Raw genomic sequence first — 16,435 nt, 5'->3', positions numbered from 1 at the left:
TGTTTTTGCGCTCAGCACAATGTGGTTTTATTTTGAAAATCCAACCAGGAAGTTTACATGGAGGGTCCAAATAAGTTCAACTCTTAAGGAATTAACCCGAATTGGGTCGCTTGGATTCCCCTTGCCAACATCCTCGAATATTGTAAAAGATGGTTCAGACTCAAGGCGCCCCCCGATATTCTTCAGAAACAGGTATTTACATTTTAAACACACACGTACATATAGTAGCTTTTGTACCGTTAGCTTTTAGCATGCACGTGTAAAAGTTGTGGAAGCTAGCGGGGGAGGTAACCACAAAGCACATTGCAATAAATTTCCATTCTTGACAACTGACACCTGTCTAACTTTATAGTTATTTATTCCACAAATAATTTTCTGAGCTTTAAAGTATAAAATGTCAAAGACTAAATCTTGAATGATGGGTGAGACCTATGCTGCATAATGCTGACACTGACAGTTTTCAGACAGATCAAGATTATTGCAGTGATTAATTATTTTTTGTGACAAGAAATTTGTTAGCAATCATTTTCCTGGTTGAAATTAATAATAAGAGTTCCAATAATAAATCATATATGGAATAGGTAAAGATTTGGACTGGTAAGTCAGATTCAATGCTGTACCAGCAACTATTTTGTTTTTTATGTTCTAAGTATTTTTTGGTGATATTTCAGTCTTTTTAAATTTTAATTTCCAGACAGCAGATGTCTTCTGGAGTCCGAGCTGCGAGCATTGTTACAGCACAGGATCATGATCCTGGACGGCGGTATGGGAACCATGATCCAGCAACAGGAGCTTGAGGAGGACGATTTCCGAGGGGAAGAATTTAAAGAGCATAAGTTCTCTCTCAAAGGAAACAACGACCTGCTAAGCATCACAAAGCCAGATGTCATCTACAATATTCACAAGGTTGTTAGAAATAAACTTTTTGGAAGCGTATGGCCAGCAGGCACTCCAGGAAACAAAAGCTCAATATGTGAAACTTTTCATATTTGAATAAAATGTATGCTTTTCTTCTGGCAGGAATATCTGCTGGCTGGTGCGGACATTATTGAGACCAACACATTCAGCAGCACGTCTGTTGCTCAGGCTGATTATGGACTGGCGCACATAGTAGGAGCAAATTCACTGAGTTTCCCAAATAGTGTCAGGATCACATATTCGCAATATTTTCCATCCTGGCCTAAATTGGAGTTGAAAAGTGGATATCACATAAAATGTTTTCCAGTAAGCACGGTGTCTTTTTTTTTCTATTTTGTTTATTCAGGCTTATCGACTTAATAAAGCATCAGCGGAGCTTGCGAGAAGAGCAGCTGACGATGTTGGCAAACAAACTGGTTTGGTTCATTTTTGTTATTTATTGAAATAATGATGACTTGACAAATATACTTGATCATATTGTCTGTGTTGTCAGGATGCAAGCGCTACGTGGCCGGAGCAGTTGGCCCAACCAATAAAACACTATCTGTATCACCATCTGTAGAGAGACCTGACTTTAGAAACATAAGTAAGTTCCCCCTCATTGTGAATCTTAAAGGATTTATTTGATTTTAAATGAATATTTGAAGCATTGTGATTTCATGTTTGTGTCTTTTAACAGCTTTCGATGAGCTAGTTGAAGCCTATACGGAGCAAGTCAGAGGTTTATTAGATGGAGGAGCAGACATCATTATGGTTGAAACCATCTTCGACACAGCCAATGCCAAGGTAGGTGCTTGTCAGTAGTTTAGCTGATCACTGTGTTTGAATCTAGTACACTCCTACATTTCTATCTTTAAAATAAATTCCTGACATTTAAACAGGGGTGTGTAGATTTTCACAATCAGTCTTGATGTTTCCAATTCTGCAGGCAGCACTGTTCGCCATCGATCTGCTGTTTGAGGAGTGCGACCAGAGGAAACCTCTCTTTGTAGGTCAAGTATAGTTTACCTTGGTGTTTTTCAATTCAACTTTGACCACTCTACATTATTTTCCAAGGTTTTTTTTGTGCTTTTTTTGTTCGTTTGTAGATATCTGGTACCATTGTTGACAGGAGCGGGCGTACTTTGTCCGGTCAGACAGGAGATGCCTTCGTCGTGAGTGTATCACATGCTGAACCATTATGGTAAGTTGCAAGTAGCTCTAAAAAGAATAATGTGTACAAAATGAACTATATCGGATTTATATAAAACATTTGGGTTCATTTTTCCCTGGGGTAATCTCAGGCAGGTTTGATTTTCAGGTAAACCGAATTCAAGGAAAAATATGATTTATATTGATTGGCAGTAAATAAAATACATATATTATTTTGACAGATTTTTCCCCTTCTTATTGTTGAGAAGGTCTATTTGTGATCACCACTTTGTTACTGATTTTGTTCCTTAGTATCGGCCTCAACTGCGCCTTAGGGGCAACAGAGATGAGACCATTCATCGAGGCCATAGGAAAGAGTACCACTGCTTTTATAATCTGTTACCCCAATGCAGGTAATTATTAAAATTGAATTAAAGTTGAGACCAGAAAAAAAAATACTATACATAAATTAACCGTTTAATAATTCATACAAGTGTCATGTTATAATGCTCTTATCATTTTGGTTTTACTGTTAGGTCTTCCTAACACATTTGGAGCTTATGATGAAACTCCTGCAGTCACGGCTTCCAATTTAAAGGTAAAATTAAATTGTATTTAAATCAAAAATATATGGATGGACAGATGGATATTCCCCACAGATCATTTTACAAATTTATTACTGTCACGTTGATGTTGAGTTTTATCAAAACAATTACAGATTTACTTTTTTTTTTTTTTTTTTTTATATAAAAACCTCTACCAGGTGTTTGGCTGTAAAATTCTTGATGTTTTGCTCAAATGTCTACCTTCAGGAGTTTGCAATGGACGGGCTCGTCAATATTGTAGGAGGCTGTTGCGGCACCACTCCAGCACACATAAGGTCAGCGTGATTTCTCTCATTTGATTTATTGTGCTCACCTTTTGAAATGACCCCATCTTCATACAGTAAACAAGTAAATCATTTTTATTTTCATAAATCAGTTGCACAAGTTCAAACATGCTCAAAAGTATTCTAAATTCAAATTTTACCCCCTTTTTTTTTTCTTGAATCAAAATTTCTTTTTATCAACAATTTTATTCGATTACCGCCTCAGTGTGAAGTGTTAAGAAAATACTTTTGTCATCCACAGAGCCCTATCGGAAGCAGTTAAAGACTGCCAACCTCGAGCTCCTGTGGAGGACATTTATCAGGACTACTTACTGCTCTCAGGTAATTCACTCACTTATTAACTTATTAAAAAAAGTAACAGCTTTACATTTTGTTCTTGTAGGTCTGGAACCATTCAAGATAGGCCCTTACACCAACTTTGTAAACATCGGTGAGCGTTGCAATGTGTCTGGGTCACGTAAGTTTGCCAAGATGATTATGGCTGGAAATTATGAGGTGAGTCAAAGGTCAAATCTTAGTCGCTCCTCGATGGTGTCATTAAATTTAGATGTGAACTGAAGATGCCAGTGACTCGCCACACAAACCAAATAAATGTATGTATTACTTGGGATTCAAAAACTGTAAAACCATCAAGTATATATCGCTCATGTCATTTTTAGGATGCTTTAGTCGTGGCCAAGGAACAGGTGGAGATGGGAGCTCAAGTCCTCGATGTCAACATGGACGAAGGAATGCTGGATGGTCCGACAGCCATGGCTCGATTCTGTAATTTTATTGCTTCTGAGCCGGACATTGCTCGGGTACTATCAAAATATTCTACAGTTTACATGGACACCTAAATCTCTTTTGCATTTTTCAAGCGTCTGCTTTTGATCCCCAGGTTCCTCTGTGTATTGACTCGTCTAACTTTGCAGTGATTGAATCTGGTTTGAAATGCTGCCAGGGCAAATGTATAGTCAACAGCATAAGTTTGAAGGAAGGTGAGATGGAGTTCCTGAGGAGAGCAGCAACTGTGAAACGCTACGGTGCCGCTGTCGTGGTCATGGCCTTCGATGAGGAAGGTCAGGTGAGAGGACATCGTGTATCACACACACTTGCAGAATACAAAACATCTGACCATTTTTTTTTCTTCAGGCCACAGACACAGCTCGCAAAGTGGAGATCTGCACCCGAGCTTATAACCTGTTGGTTAGTAAAATTAGGTTTAACCCCAACGACATCATCTTCGACCCCAATATCCTGACAATTGGCACCGGCATGGAGGAACACAACGAGTATGCTGTCAATTTCATCTGGGCCACAAAAATGATTAAGGTGCAGTATGACACACTCAGAAACAAGGACTTTTTTTTTTTTTAGGTGGTTTCACATGTTTGTCGTTGTGCCATCTATATTTTGTACATTTGTGTGCAGGAGACATTACCAAGAGCCCGAGTGAGTGGAGGTCTCTCCAACCTGTCTTTCTCCTTCAGAGGAATGGAGGTCATCCGAGAAGCTATGCATGGAGCATTTCTCTATCATGCCATTAAGGTAATCAAAGGTCTTTATAATAAGTTAAATATACAAGGATTAAGTGCTTCGTGTTTTCTCAGGATGGGATGGACATGGGAATAGTCAACGCTGGGAATCTGCCCGTGTATGATGATATTGATAAAGAACTCCTGCTCATGTGCGAAAACCTGATCTGGAACAAAGACGTGGACGCCACAGAGAAACTTCTGGCCTATGCACAAGTACAGTTAGAAAATCGAATGGGAATTGCTACTTTGATTATTGGTCTTATTGAGGTATTACTTGTATTGACAGAACTATGTGAAGGGAGGGAAAAAGGTTGTTCCAACAGACAAGTGGAGAGAAAAAAGTGTGGAGGACAGGCTGGCCTATGCTCTCATCAAGGTAATTCTGCCTTTAATTTTAATTTAAATCATATTTCAATAAATGTGCATCTCCCTGTTTCTGACGTCAGGGAATAGAAACATATGTGGTGCAGGATGTAGAAGAATGTCGGACAAATAGTGATCGCTACGCCCGCCCCCTTCACATCATTGAGGGTCCTTTAATGAATGGCATGAAGGTGGTCGGAGATCTTTTTGGTGCTGGGAAGATGTTCCTGCCACAGGTAGGAAAAATACAACCTGATTTTTTGCACTCTGACAAGAAAAAAAACAAAAGATACGTTGAGATATTATACAGTAATATATAACCTTTGCAGGTCATTAAGTCGGCTCGTGTTATGAAGAAGGCCGTGGGCCATCTCATTCCCTTCATGGAGAAAGAGAGAAAGGAGATGTTAGCTGTATCTGGGTCAACGTCGGAGATGGTTTGTGTCAAAAAAAATTTGGGATAAAGTAAAAAAATTACAGTTTGATTCATAGCATTTATTTTCTGGATGCAGAGTCCTTATCAAGGCACTGTCATTCTCGCGACAGTGAAAGGTGACGTCCATGATATTGGCAAGAACATTGTCGGTGTGGTCCTGGGTTGCAACAACTTCAGGTAAAACTTTTTTCCCCCCTGATATGACAATCAAGTAAACACTTTTTTACAAAACGATGACAAGGTTGACATTTCTTTGCAATTTGTATTTCAGAGTGGTTGACTTGGGTGTGATGGTTCCTTGCGATAAGATTCTCAGAGAGGCCGTGGAACAAAAAGCAGGTACAATTTAAAAATATCTTTTAGCTCATGTTTAGAATTCAGTCCCATCTTGTCTGTCGCATAAAATAATCACTAAACGAATTGTGTTTCTTGCAGACATTATCGGCTTGTCCGGCCTCATCACCCCTTCTCTAGATGAGATGATCCATGTGGCCAAAGAAATGGAGAGACTGGGGATGGCAACTCCATTGCTGATCGGGGGAGCCACCACCTCAAAGTGCAGTGTTCATCTTTTCTTGAATTGGTCACATGACATTTATGATGGTTTCTTTTTTTCCTCAGGACTCACACAGCAGTCAAGATCGCCCCGCGTTACACCTCCCCTGTTATCCATGTTCTGGATGCTTCTCGCAGCGTAGTTGTGGTAAAGATCTTCACTCTAGCCGAAGATGAAGATACTTGCTAGCATAGATTTGCTATTTGGTAAGTGATGGGAGAAAAACGAGGGATGACTGTTTTTCAGTGCTCTCAGCTACTGGACGATAGCTCAAGAGAAGAATATTTTGATGATATCAAAGAGGAATATGAAGAGATAAGACAGGAGCACTACGACTCCTTGAAGGTACAGCAAAGCCACGTTAAGTTGCGATACACATAAATGATTTGTCTTATATTTTGTTTTTGTTTTTTCCTTCTCAGGATCGCCGTTATCTGTCTCTATCCCAGGCTAGAGAAAAAGGTCTACATATTGACTGGTTATCGGAAATGAAGCCAGGTAATGTGTTTCTACTGACATCATTTCCTAACCGTACCACAAATTGGCGCATTTTTAATGCAAATAAAAAGTCTATTTTAATGAGGGAATTTAACGAGCTTTGCATTTGGCACATTGTCGTGTTTCTGAAAAATATTGTGTGAGGCCACATTACCTCTTTGCAATTCAGTTTCGTGTCTAGAGCAGGTTAGGGTATTTATTCATAATCAAAATGATTTTTATTTGTCTTTCAGTGAGTCCTCAGTTCTTTGGCACCCGTGTTTTTGATCAATACGACCTGACCAAACTGATTGATTTCATCGATTGGAAGCCTTTCTTTGATGTGTGGCAGCTCAGGGGAAAGTATCCTAATCGAGGCTACCCTAAGATTTTCAATGACAAGACAGTTGGTATGCATTCACTTTTTTGTTTGGTTAGTCAATTGTGGGATATGATTCCCTAATATTTCATGGTATTTTTTTTAATGGACAGACAGACAAGTCCATTTTGACTTTGTTTTAGATTTTTTATATTTAAACTTCATTTGCTGTATGTTTTTATTTTGTGTCATAGAGATTTTTTTTCTGCTACGACCTATTTCTTTTCTTTTTTTAATCTTTTTTTTCCCCCACATTCTGAAAAGCTGGATGAAGATGACAAATCGTATTCAGATTTTTGTTCTTAATAGGATTGGAGGCACGCAAAGTTTTTGATGATGCCCAGCGGCTGCTCAACCAAATGATTGTTAACTCGAGTCTTACGGGGCGAGGACTGGTCGGGTTCTGGCGAGCCCAAAGTAACGGCGACGACATCAACGTGTACAATAATAACGATTCCGAGCCCATCACAGTCTTGCACGGTTTACGGCAACAGGTGAGAGAAAATGTGGCCTTATCAAAGAATTTAGGTCATTCCTTTTTTTTTTTATTTCTCAGGTAGAAAAGGACAGTTCAAATTCCGAACCCTACATGTGCTTGGCTGACTTTGTGGCACCCATCGACAGCGGCTTGGCTGATTACATCGGAGTCTTTGCCGTGGGAGTGTTTGGTGCTGAGGAACTGAGTCGGCACTTCCAGGCTCAGGGAGATGACTACAACAGTATCATGGTCAAAGCCTTGGCTGACCGACTGGCAGAGGTGCAGTACTGCATCGAAATGACTCAATTTGGCAATTTATGGAATAGTTAGACCTCATTTCAGTATGGTATAGATTGCAATAGCTTAACACCCCAGAGGTCTCTTTGAGAGCACCATCTTCAACTACGTGGAGCATGACCTTGTCTTCATTTCCCCCCAGGCATTTGCTGAAGAACTACACGTTCGTGTGCGCAAGGAACTGTGGGGCTACTGTGGCGAGGAGTCTCTGGAAGCCTCGGACCTCCACAGGGTTCGTTATCAGGGTATCAGACCGGCCGCAGGCTACCCAAGCCAACCTGATCACACTGAGAAGATTACAATGTGGAAGCTTGCTCGTATACAGGAAAGCATTGGTAAGATTATCTACAATTTATTCGATGATTGATCGAAGGATTATAAAGTTGAGTATGTAAGAACTGAAAACTAACAAGGGCAACAAAGTACGTTGTGCATAGCATTAAAAGCTTTTTTTTTTTTGTGTGTTCAGGTATTACCTTGACAGAATCACTGGCAATGACACCCGCTGCCTCAGTTTCTGGACTTTATTTCTCCAACCCCCACGCCACATACTTTGCTGTTGGAAAGATCACCAAGGAGCAGGCAGGTTTTGAAAAATAACGGAATCCTGCACTCGCATAAAAAAACACATGTCAGAAAGTATGGATGGAATGATTGACATTGTGTGTCATTTTTAAGAGGAGGAAAAAAATGGAGTAAGGCAAAGAATGATAAAATGTTTTGTTTTTGTGATCAGGTGGAGGATTATTCAAGAAGGAAAAAGATGCGTATAGAGGAAGTTGAGAAGTGGCTGGCTCCCATCCTTGGTTACAATAGTGAGGTGTAGAACCACACCAACAGTAAGAGACTTCAGAAAATGACTGAATTGACGGTTTCGTGTTTACCTGGTGCCATTTACAGTATTATTCAAAATAGTACATAGTAGCAAGAAAATAAATCGGAATTTATTATTGAACTCAATTATTGCATCTGTTTGAATGACACGTTGACTTGCTTGTACTGTTTATAAATTGATAGATTAAGGGCTATAGAAATAAATTGGACTTGACCAGATAAACCAGTGGTTTTAGATTGGCCATGATGTACAAAAAGAAAATCTGTGTAGCACAGGTTTTTAATCAAATAAAAATGAAATATTTTTAAAAATAAACTTTTTGGACAGTATATGATCTATGTAATTCATCCATATTAATTTTGCATAACCACATTGTGTGAACATATCGTGCTTTATTTTTTTTTCCACAGCATCAATCGGTGAGTGGGACATTTAGTATCTTGCCTCATGAGAAAGCTGCAGTCAAAATCTTTCAAGAGCATCCGGGACGCCTTAGTTGTAATACTGAGTATTGCCACTAGAGGGCGCCAAAGAATTTGCTCTCAAACCTGTGCAGCTCTAACCTGACAAGAGCCAGATTGAAAGGATGGAGTTTTTCACTGTATCAATCTGGGGTCGCTCGGGAAACTATTGTGAAAACTTTTGCAGGCTACCAAACTTTTGTTTTCACCTAACTTGGCAATGGAAATTAACAGCATCCTCCGTGCATTCGTCTAATGATGCGTTTATGTCGCAGCCACATTTCCCGCATCCAAAATTGATGATTGCTTTTCGGGACAAGATGGATTCTCATCTTTTTGCAAACTCCCAAATACCGCGAGAATTGAGTTTGCAGGCAAGGAAAGGCGAGTGCAGCACCTCCCTCCGTGTGCGCGCACACTAATGAGGCGAGTCCCATCGCTTTGGCTGCGTGTGACGCTTTCGGAGACGTACAGGCGCGCGCACCCCCTTAACAACTTCCCACAAGCTGCGGCAAGCTCGAGTGAGAGCAAACCATGGCTGACGGAGAAGGCGAGGATGAAATTCAGTTTCTGCGAACTGTAAGTCGTTTTGATGCTGGGAAGAATGTAGAGCTGCGCGTGAGACTTGGATGGTGGGCGTGTGCGTGCGTGCGTGCGTGCGTGCGGGAAAGGACGGCCAGTTTACCGCATTAAGGATGACAGCTTGCACCGACACAAATCGTTTGTCAGCGAGGATGGGGGGCGACAAGTGATGGAACGAACGATGGAGGAATTTGTCAGCAATGCGCATCGTCAAGGCGAATTTGACAGGATTAAGGGCTCGTGTGTTGGCTGGATTGGGGGAGCGCAGTGCGGTACAGACAGTCAACATAAACCCCGCTGCTGCAGTCCGTTACTCGGCTACTCAAGCAATTCACCTGCTCTTTGCAGTCGTGAGAAAGTTAAATCGAGATAAATCAATGCAAATGAAGGGAAATCACGGCCTACACCTTTTTAGACAGAGCATATGAATATTGATTGAATAGTTTGGGCTGCAGGATGGAGTTTACCACCACCTGAGAATATTGATTGAATAGTTTGGTGTAAAAACGACCAGAGCAATTGTGTTTATTTCCAAATCAGTACAGGAAATGTCAGATATTGGACATATTTAGATAAAATATATAAAAATATAGATCAAATATTACTGATTATTTAAAATATGCAGTTATTCTTAGCTGTTATATAAATAATATTTAACTTAAATACAAACAATACTGTTGAAGCAGACAACACAACAAATCAACAGTCGCCACAGTTCAGATTAATCACAAACATAATTGTAATATAATCAGAAATGATAATAATCACATTGATATGGCACTTTACTGTAACACAACACTCAAAGCGCTTTCAGTGGATCAATTATTCATACGCTTCACATTCAAGCATTCACAACCAATACTGGTAAACTAATATAGTAAATAAGGAGAATAGTTAGATACATTTTCTCACAGAAAAATATATCGTGCTGAGGTCAGAAGTTTTTATCACGCAATCATGCAGAGTAACACAAATGAAGTCGAACAGTAAATCAGGAGTTGACGGGATTAAATAAAGGCCTTAGCAGTATTGGAACCTCTGAGAATTTAATTTGTTGTATTCACAAATCCAAATATTTTTAATGTTTTGATTTATGCTGCTTGTGTCTGTGCTGTGCTATTTTATGACAGATGTGTGTGTGTGTGTTTGTGTACAGCTGGCCCTGTAGCCTAATGTCCTTCTAAGGTGATTCAGGTTGTGATTCCGACTCAGGACAACTTGCACACGCTTAGAATTTACGAGGGCAGCAGAATAAGAAGTCATGTGTGTTGTGCTCACTAGCATCAGCCTCGTTGTGTGGGTGTGTGTGTGTGTGTGTTGCCCGCGGTCATTGATGGTGTCTTACCATTGCAGTGATTTTCATTTCCTTAAGCTAGTGGTGATATTGTGGGCTGCAGGAATTCAGATTTGTTCTGGCGGATTTCCTCATGTCACTAAAATCAAATTGCAAGGAATGACTCATTTTGTGATTTATTGTAAATAAAATGAACTAGTGTAGCTTGAATAATGTGTTTCCACTTGAGAGATTTTGTGTTTGGCTATTAAGTGAGAGTCCACTCCCATCTCTGCTCTGATTACATCATCACAGATGCAACCCATCCTCCACACTCACTCGCTCACTCTCACTTTTCCAAATCCTCATCCACTGACCGGCCCACGAGCAATTTCTGTTTCAAATCCTGAAGGCCATGCAAAGGCAAATTACGCATGGATTACAAAGTGTCTTTTGAAAAAATAGAGAAGTTGCTCGGAATCTTTTTCAAATCAGTTTGTGTGTGTCTACTTAGAACGATGAGGTGGTCCTTCAGTGTTCGGCCACAATACATAAGGAGCAACAGAAACTCTGCCTAGCTGCTGAAGGCTTCGGAAACAGGCTGTGTTTCCTTGAATCCATCTCAAACTCCAAGGTTTGGACCTTGGCACAAATGTGCAGACAAAAAGTCAAGTATGCCATGAAAAAGATTTGATTTTGTTGATTTGATTTTGTTGCAGAATGTTCCTCCAGATCTGTCAATCTGTACTTTTGTCTTGGAGCAGTCACTGTCAGTTCGAGCTCTTCAGGAGATGCTGGCTAGTAATGAAGAGAAGACTGGAGGAGTGAGTTGGAAAAAATGGAGTAGTAGTTGGATGAGTTTTATAATCTTTTATAATATAAAATGCACTTTTTCAGACGTTGGTCGATCTTTGTTTCCTCCAATCATTATTTTTTCCCAGATAATCCAAGGGGGTGGACATCGCACTTCGTTATACGGACACGCCATACTTCTCCGACACTCGTACAGTGGAATGGTCTGTCCACTACTCGAACTAGTTTTGATCTTTAAAGTTTCAGATGAAGTCATTGATTGGCTGTTTTATTTCTGCACAGTACTTGTGTTGTCTATCCACCTCGCGATCATCCACAGATAAATTAGCTTTTGATGTGGGGCTGCAGGAGGACACCACAGGTATTTATGGAACATCAAATTAAGTTCTATATATAAATCTTTCTGCAGCTATAAATATCTTCTGCAATGACATCACAGTGTTCGTATGATATTGAGTCTTTTGTGAGTCATGTTTGAACCTTCTGTTCAGGTGAGGCATGCTGGTGGACCATTCATCCAGCATCAAAGCAACGTTCTGAGGGAGAGAAGGTTAGAGTGGGGGATGATCTCATCCTTGTCAGCATCTCATCGGAGAGATATCTGGTAATTTCTGTTATTGCTTTGTCCAGGTTCATACTTTCTTCTTTACTATTTGAAACAATTCTTTTAGTCAGACAGGCAAGATTTTTGGGCTACTTCCTGGATAAAAAGAATTCTTTAAAACAATATCTGTTATTATTTGTTTTCCTCTAGCATCTATCCTACGGCAACCAGTGTCAAAATGTAGACGCCGCATTCCAGCAGACGCTCTGGAGCATTACTCCGATCTGTTCCGGTAGCGAAGTGGCACAAGGTACACAAATATATTTCCATTAATCTTTGTTATATTTTACTAGATCCAATTCATCATATCTTTTTTTATCTGTTTAAAAAGTCTATTAAAAACTATTGGCAAATGTCTGTGGAATGTCTTTTTGCGACCTTGAAGAAACTTGACACAAAAAAATTTGAATACTAAAATATTACAATGTGGAGGCACCACATGGAGACCTCCCAGAGGGATCTTGATATTTCTCTGATGTCACATCTTTCATTTTTTTAATTGAATCTTTCTGCAGGTTTCTTGATAGGAGGGGATGTCTTGCGCCTCCTTCACGGTCACATGGATGAGTGTTTAACCGTTCCATCAGAAGACCACGGGGAGGAGCAGAAGAGGTAATATGCACGTATAAAGTATTATTATAGTAAATTTTGGTGGGATTTTCTTCCTACACTTAGTTGTTATCATTAAGGAAAATGTATTATTTTTTATTTTTAACACGATTGAAATATTGTTGCTAATATGAACTGTTTTTATTAAAAATGTGACAGAATAATGATATAAAGGAGTCTTGACCATTTAAATTGCACAATGTATCCAATCAGGACTAATGTTTTTTTCATTATTATGATTTAGAACGGTGCATTATGAGGGCGGAGCAGTGTCCAGCCATGCCAGGTCGCTGTGGAGGCTGGAGACACTCCGAGTTCTGTAAGTATTTCAAATGTGTCAAATAAAATAAAATATACATCACAATTCAAACAACCATATGAGGAATTTGCCAACCTCTATACTGCTTTGGGATATGAGATGCTTTTGTTCATTTGTTTTTTTCGTCTAGGTGGAGTGGTAGTCATATTCGCTGGGGTCAGCCGTTCCGACTGAGACATGTGACAAGTGGGCGGTACCTAAGTCTGACGGAGAAATCATTACTACTAATGGAAAAAGACAAGGCCGATGCCAAGTCAACAGCCTTTTGTTTCCGATCTTCCAAGGTATGGATTGTACTTTCTTTGCCTTGTAATCCTCAATTGGCAAGTGTTATCTTTTTTCTCTGTTAGGAAAAGGTTGACCTCGGTGTAAAAAAGGAAGTGGACGGAATGGGGACCCCTGATATTAAGTACGGTGACTCGGTGTGTTACATTCAACACGTTGACACCGGTCTGTGGCTCACGTATCAGACCGCCGATGCAAAATCTGCACGCATTGGTGACATTCAAAGAAAGGTAACGTCATATGTTATGGTAAAAATAAAATATATTTCTAATTCATGGTCACCAATTTTTATTTTGTATGCTTTGACAGATGTAGCAGTCAGTGTTTTTCTGATGGTTATATTATGTATTATATTATGATGCTATTTTTCTTTATCTTTCGTTTAGGCCCTCATGCACCATGAAGGTCACATGGACGACGGGCTGACATTGTCTCGTTCCCAACATGAAGAAAGTCACACTGCCAGAGTCATCCGCAGTACTGTCTTCTTATTCAACCTGTTCATCAGGTTTTAACCTTTAACATCTATGCATATTTTGAAACATATTTATAATTTAAGTTTCCCCCAATATGGATTTGCCAAGCCGTGACACACAATTAATTCGTTCTTATCATTCCCAGGAGTCTCGATACATTAAGAGCAAAAGGAAAGAGCGCAAATTTCGATATCCCAATTGACTCCATCAGCCTGAGTCTTCAGGATCTGATTGGCTACTTCCAGCCACCTGATGATCACCTGGACCATGAAGACAAGCAGAATCTTCTTCGAGCTTTGAAAAACAGGCAGAACCTCTTTCAAGAAGAGGTGAACCAAATCAATGCTTTGTTATATTTCATCGAATTAGCTGGATGAATCAGCATTTTGCATCTGCAGGGAATGATCTCCCTGGTTTTGGAGTGTATCGATCGACTCCACGCCTATAGCAGTGCGGCCCATTTCACGGAAGCTGCTGGAAAGGAGGCAGGAGAAGCCTGGAGCTCCAGCCTTAACTCTCTCTACCAACTACTTGGTATATACAGCGCGCATTTACACGAATGGGACGGCACGTCTCACGAGAACTCTTCTCCCCCTTTTAGCTGCACTTATCAGGGGTAACAGAAAGAACTGCGCTCAGTTCTCCGGTTCCTTAGACTGGCTCGTCAGCAGGCTGGAGAGACTGGAGGCCTCCTCTGGTACGTAAGACTTTGATAGGAATATTACCATATCGATTCATGGTGCAATAATACCACCCAATTGTTCTCTCTGTGGGATATTTTTGGAAGCTAAAAAGTTATGAGCGTTGCACACACACAAGTTGAAGCAAAAGTAAACAACTTCATGCGTGGAAAGACAATCGCAACCTGGCGCCAGAGTGCCTGCCTATATTTGGACGTGCAACCCAGAGCTATTATTCATTCTCATCATAATACGTTCCACATATTTTTCATGTACACTTTGTCGTTTTAAATGAGAAATAATTTCCATTCAGGCATACTTGAGGTCCTTCATTGTGTCCTGGTGGAAAGTCCCGAAGCACTGAATCTTATCAAAGAAGGACATATCAAATCCATCATTTCTCTTCTGGATAAACATGGACGCAATCATAAGGTATTTGTTGAAATTAAAACAACTTGCATTCATTTACGACTGTGTGTATCAGTCCAATATTTCCAATATTTACTTTTTGCTGTCTTTTTAGGTTCTCGACGTGTTGTGTTCACTTTGTGTGTGTCACGGTGTGGCCGTACGCTCCAACCAGCACTTGATCTGTGACAATTTACTCCCCGGAAGAGATTTGTTACTTCAGACACGCCTGATCAATTACGTAAGCAGGTAGAAAGACGATAAACAGTATCATAAGTACAGTATGCATGATTTCAGTGTCTCCCATTTGATTTAGTGACATCATTCTTTTTTTTTTTTTCTTCTCAGCATGTGTCCTAATATCTTCCTGGGTGTCAGTGAAGGTTCTGCGCAGTATAAGAAGTGGTACTATGAGTTGATTGTAGACCAAGCGTTGCCGTTTGTCACCGCTGAGGCATCTCACCTCAGAGTAGGCTGGGCCAACACCAACGGTTATATGCCGTGCCCCAGCGGTGGAGAAGTTTGGGGCGGCAATGGAGTGGGCGATGATCTCTACTCCTTTGGTTTTGATGGCCTCCATCTTTGGACAGGTACATTATAAGTGTGTATGACTTCATGTACACTCGTCAGACATGAACTTTTGTGCAGGATGTATCGCCAAGAGTGTTAACTCGCCCAATCAGCACCTTCTGAAAGCAGATGATGTGGTCAGCTGCTGCTTGGACCTCAGCGTGCCCAGTATCTCCTTCAGGATCAACGGCCAACCGGTTCAGGGCATGTTTGAGAACTTCAACTCTGATGGGCTTTTTTTCCCGGTGGCCAGCTTCTCAGCTGGAGTTAAGTCAGTGCAAATTAATCTTAAGCATCCATACAAAGGTGACCTTGACCTGCTCACCTGTTCCTCGGCGTTTTGTCTTTGTATAGGCTTCGTTTCCTTCTCGGGGGTCGGCACGGAGAGTTTAAGTTCCTCCCTCCTCCGGGTTACGCTCCTTGCTTTGAGGCTGTATTGCCAAGAGAAAAACTGAAACTGGAGCCCAGTCAACACCAGACTGCTGCCAGAGACCTTCTGGGGCCCACTATCACAATGAGCCAGGCAGCATTCACACCGATGCCGGTGAACACCAGTCAGGTAAAGATGGACATTTTATTTTTGGATGAATAAACAAAATGTCCGTCCGTCACCGATGGGACAGAACCTCTGTAGTTTAAATCCAACTTTTTTTTTTGTGTGTCTCCCTGTAGATTGTTTTGCCATTTCACTTAGAGAAGATCAAGGAGAAACTTGCAGAGAACATCCATGAGCTGTGGGTGATGAACAAGATTGAAATTGGATGGACTTATGGTGTCGTGAGTATTGAGAATCCTTATCACGATCTCTCCACTTGAAAAAATCAGACTGCCGGCATTGCTGACTAAACTCTTGACCTATTTCCCATTTGTGTTTTCAGGTACGAGATGACACCAAGCGGCAACATCCATGCCTGGTGGAGTTTTCTAAATTACCTGAACAGGAACGAAGTTACAACTTACAGATGTCTGTGGAAACTCTGAAGTAAAGTATTGCTGCATTATTAAAGACACAGTAGAAGAGTTTTTGGGAACCTTGTTAACCAATTTGCTCATAAGTATAAAAAACAAAGCGTAAA

The 16,435-nt window shown here is 40.5% G+C and overlaps 2 protein-coding genes across 3 annotated transcripts in view; both read left to right on the top strand.

Annotated features, from left to right (window-relative positions):
* The first annotated feature begins 27 nt into the window (after window positions 1-27).
* mtr (5-methyltetrahydrofolate-homocysteine methyltransferase) lies at window positions 28-8,608 on the top strand. 2 transcript variants are annotated; one of them, XM_088359818.1, is made up of 33 exons: window positions 28-192; window positions 695-906; window positions 1,021-1,110; window positions 1,265-1,334; window positions 1,412-1,504; window positions 1,598-1,704; window positions 1,847-1,906; window positions 2,007-2,101; window positions 2,362-2,462; window positions 2,586-2,647; window positions 2,862-2,929; window positions 3,180-3,259; window positions 3,321-3,433; window positions 3,598-3,738; window positions 3,819-4,004; window positions 4,073-4,252; window positions 4,352-4,468; window positions 4,531-4,671; window positions 4,745-4,834; window positions 4,905-5,057; window positions 5,151-5,258; window positions 5,334-5,434; window positions 5,529-5,596; window positions 5,693-5,813; window positions 5,879-5,960; window positions 6,060-6,158; window positions 6,236-6,311; window positions 6,545-6,700; window positions 6,979-7,163; window positions 7,226-7,426; window positions 7,587-7,779; window positions 7,914-8,026; window positions 8,181-8,608. In XM_088359818.1, exons 1-33 carry the CDS (start codon window positions 150-152, stop codon window positions 8,268-8,270), a joined length of 3,795 nt encoding a protein of 1,264 aa, XP_088215944.1. In that variant the 5' UTR covers window positions 28-149; the 3' UTR covers window positions 8,271-8,608. The 2 variants fall into 2 exon arrangements, 1 of the variants encoding a protein (XP_088215944.1); XR_015854008.1 differs by lacking the exons at window positions 7,914-8,026; window positions 8,181-8,608 and having other exon boundaries at window positions 7,294-7,426; window positions 7,587-7,734.
* Window positions 8,609-9,146: 538 nt separating this feature from the next.
* Window positions 9,147-16,435, top strand: part of ryr2a (ryanodine receptor 2a (cardiac)) — a 30,055-nt gene continuing 22,766 nt past the window's right edge. The window contains exons 1-22 of the mRNA XM_088359815.1: window positions 9,147-9,319; window positions 11,110-11,229; window positions 11,315-11,419; window positions 11,537-11,611; window positions 11,691-11,769; window positions 11,900-12,012; window positions 12,163-12,262; window positions 12,528-12,624; window positions 12,866-12,940; window positions 13,071-13,224; window positions 13,291-13,455; window positions 13,612-13,733; window positions 13,847-14,030; window positions 14,100-14,235; window positions 14,303-14,398; window positions 14,695-14,813; window positions 14,905-15,038; window positions 15,138-15,379; window positions 15,438-15,630; window positions 15,714-15,918; window positions 16,032-16,136; window positions 16,238-16,341. Coding sequence (XP_088215941.1) covers window positions 9,275-9,319; window positions 11,110-11,229; window positions 11,315-11,419; window positions 11,537-11,611; window positions 11,691-11,769; window positions 11,900-12,012; window positions 12,163-12,262; window positions 12,528-12,624; window positions 12,866-12,940; window positions 13,071-13,224; window positions 13,291-13,455; window positions 13,612-13,733; window positions 13,847-14,030; window positions 14,100-14,235; window positions 14,303-14,398; window positions 14,695-14,813; window positions 14,905-15,038; window positions 15,138-15,379; window positions 15,438-15,630; window positions 15,714-15,918; window positions 16,032-16,136; window positions 16,238-16,341 — 2,768 coding nt within the window. The 5' untranslated portion in view covers window positions 9,147-9,274. The remainder of the gene's footprint in view (window positions 9,320-11,109; window positions 11,230-11,314; window positions 11,420-11,536; window positions 11,612-11,690; window positions 11,770-11,899; window positions 12,013-12,162; window positions 12,263-12,527; window positions 12,625-12,865; window positions 12,941-13,070; window positions 13,225-13,290; window positions 13,456-13,611; window positions 13,734-13,846; window positions 14,031-14,099; window positions 14,236-14,302; window positions 14,399-14,694; window positions 14,814-14,904; window positions 15,039-15,137; window positions 15,380-15,437; window positions 15,631-15,713; window positions 15,919-16,031; window positions 16,137-16,237; window positions 16,342-16,435) is intronic.

Source organism: Syngnathus floridae, chromosome 18 (genome assembly GCF_059516105.1).
Source record: "Syngnathus floridae isolate MCC-2025c chromosome 18, RoL_Sflo_1.0, whole genome shotgun sequence".
Classification (NCBI taxonomy): domain Eukaryota; kingdom Metazoa; phylum Chordata; class Actinopteri; order Syngnathiformes; family Syngnathidae; genus Syngnathus; species Syngnathus floridae.
The sequence above is the reverse complement of the archived record's forward strand: the minus strand, read 5'-3'. Positions and strand labels throughout refer to the sequence as shown.

Coding starts and splice junctions, on each gene's coding strand:
- mtr (XM_088359818.1), top strand. CDS start 150: ATGGTTCAGACTCAAGGCGCCCCCCGATATTCTTCAGAAACAG. Junction 4,672..4,744: donor AACTTCTGGCCTATGCACAA/GTACAGTTAGAA, acceptor TTGTATTGACAG/AACTATGTGAAGGGAGGGAA. Junction 6,312..6,544: donor GTTATCGGAAATGAAGCCAG/GTAATGTGTTTC, acceptor TTTGTCTTTCAG/TGAGTCCTCAGTTCTTTGGC.